This window comes from Leptonychotes weddellii, chromosome 6 (genome assembly GCF_054177405.1).
Source record: "Leptonychotes weddellii isolate Sample4059 chromosome 6, ASM5417740v2, whole genome shotgun sequence".
NCBI classification, from domain to species: Eukaryota; Metazoa; Chordata; class Mammalia; order Carnivora; family Phocidae; genus Leptonychotes; species Leptonychotes weddellii.
In genome coordinates, this window is record NC_138374.1 from 65047418 (window position 1) to 65049500 (window position 2083).

Below are 2083 nucleotides of genomic sequence, written 5' to 3' on the forward strand. Positions count from 1 at the left end.
AAAAGGGAAAAAACAAAATAAAACAAAATAAATGGATGTGCACTGAAAACGACATGTCTTTTACTCACACCAAACAAGACTCACTAAAGAATTTCTATTCTCTCAGAGCTTGTATAGAAAAATCTCACGAGTTTCAAGTGCACGTGCAACTCACAACACTTAAGACTTACGGAGCTCTGAGGCAGGATTTTAAAAGGCCACAGAACAGAGCAGGTACATAACGGCCTGTTTTTACACATGCATGCATGTACCCAGGTTGATCTATGCATACGATTACTAATGTCCCCCCACAGGTTAAAAGGAGGCTGGTGCCCTCACGCTCCCATCCAAGAATGTGCTGGGAAAGGAAAACCCTGTGTCAGTGCCTATCAGCCCAGTCTGACTCATCTCTGTTATGCTGCTTCAGCACATGAACACGTTGCCACTAAGCACTGGTTCCGCCTCAGGCAGATCAGGAAGTTGGGTGTTTGTTGTTTCTGGGCTGGGGTAGAACCGGTGAATGGAAAGAACACCCCCTCCTCTGCTCTGCGTCCCCCTTTCTCCCCTAGGTCCCCTCACTCCACAGCCGCCCCTACCTGCTTTAGACCCGTTGGCCCCGTTGGCCTCGAAACCCAACAACCTGCCTGCAGTCAGGGCCGGCTCCTTCTTAAACTTGCTCTCGAAGGGCCCCGAGTGGCCGTGCTGGTGCAGCGCCAGCAGCGTGTCTCGCACGGTCTTGGGCCTGTTGACCCAGTCCTGTTCTCCGGGCCCGCGGCCTTTGCTCGCGCCCTCGGCGCCCAGCTCGGTGGCCCCGGCCGCGGTGGCCAGGCTGTCGGCCGCGCCGCGATGCGAGGGCGGCGGCGGCTGCTTCTCCTTGGCCGCCGCCTCGCGCTGCTCGTGCTCCACGGCCGCGCTGCTCGACACGGACGCCGGCCGCTTGTGCGAGCTCAGTTCGGCGGGCTGCGCCGAGCCCAGGCCGGCGGCCGCGGCCCCGGACACCGCAGCCAGCGAGGCGGCGGCGCGGCCGCTGAGGCCGAGCGCGGCGGGCAGCGGCGTGGCCGAGCCGTTCATGAGCGGCACCAGGGTGGGCGGCACGGCGTGCCCGCGCCGCGGGTTCGGGCTCTGGCGGTTCAGCTCCGGGGGCTCCTCCAGCTTGGAGAAGCCGTTGGGCACCAGGATGCCGTTCACGGGCGGCGGCTGCGGCGTCGGCGGCTGGGCCAGGCCCGTGGCCGGGCGGCTGCCGCCAAAGTCGGAGCCGAGGCGCGGGGGCCGCTCTGCGGCGGCCGCCAGGGGGTAGCGCTCCAGGGCCTGTGGGGCGCGCGGGGTCGCCTCGGGACCGCCGTGGCCCAGCTGCTGCTGCTGCAGGAGGATGTCCTTGGCCGAGAGCGGCGGCGGCTTGGCGGCGGCGGGGGCCGCGGCGCCCGGCGGGGAGCGGCCCTCCGGGAAGCAGCCGTGCGCCCGCTTGAGCTGCCGCGCCGTCTCGATGACGAACTCGACGCGGTCGGCGCCCTCGTAGTTGACGCAGCCGCGGCACACGGGCTCGGTGAAGTCCCAGATCATGGCCCAGGGCATGCGGGGCAGGTCACACAGGTAGCACGACTGCCGCCGGGACGCGGCCGCCACCGCCACCGCCGCGGCCATGTCCGAGGAGCCCGCGGCGCTGGAGGTGGAGGAGGAGGAGGAGGAGGAGGAGGAGGAGGGGGCGCCGCCGCTCCCCGCCGGCACCACGCGCGCCCTCCTCCCCCCCCAACCCCGCGTCTCCCCCACCAGCGGCGGCGGCGGCCGCAGAGGCGGCGGCGGCGGCGGCAAAGCCCGCGAAGGCTCGGCGCCCGCGCAGCGCCCCCGGGGCACGAGGGGCGGCGGGCGCGGGGCGAGGGGTTGCAGCCGCGGCAGCACGTCCCCCCGGCCGGCGCGGGCTCGGGCGGGCGGCGGGGCGGCGCGGCGCGGCGGGCGCGGCGCTGGCGGCGGCGGCGGCGGCGGGAGCTCGGCTGGGGCCGCGGCCGGCCTCCAGACCGGGGCGAAGACGGGCCGCGCGGGCGCGGGAGAGCGCAGCAGGTCGCGGCGGCGGCCGGCGCGGAGTGCGGGGCGGGGGGCGGGGAGGCCG

At 70.5% G+C, this 2083-nt stretch overlaps 1 protein-coding gene across 1 annotated transcript in view; it reads right to left on the bottom strand.

The window, feature by feature from the left end:
- Positions 1–1874, bottom strand: part of IRF2BP2 (interferon regulatory factor 2 binding protein 2) — a 5516-nt gene extending 3642 nt beyond the window's left edge. The window contains exon 1 of the mRNA XM_081824295.1: positions 434–1874. Within this exon, the coding sequence (XP_081680421.1) occupies positions 434–1620 (1187 nt within the window). The 5' untranslated portion in view covers positions 1621–1874. The remainder of the gene's footprint in view (positions 1–433) is intronic.
- Between the last annotated feature and the right edge of the window lie 209 nt (positions 1875–2083).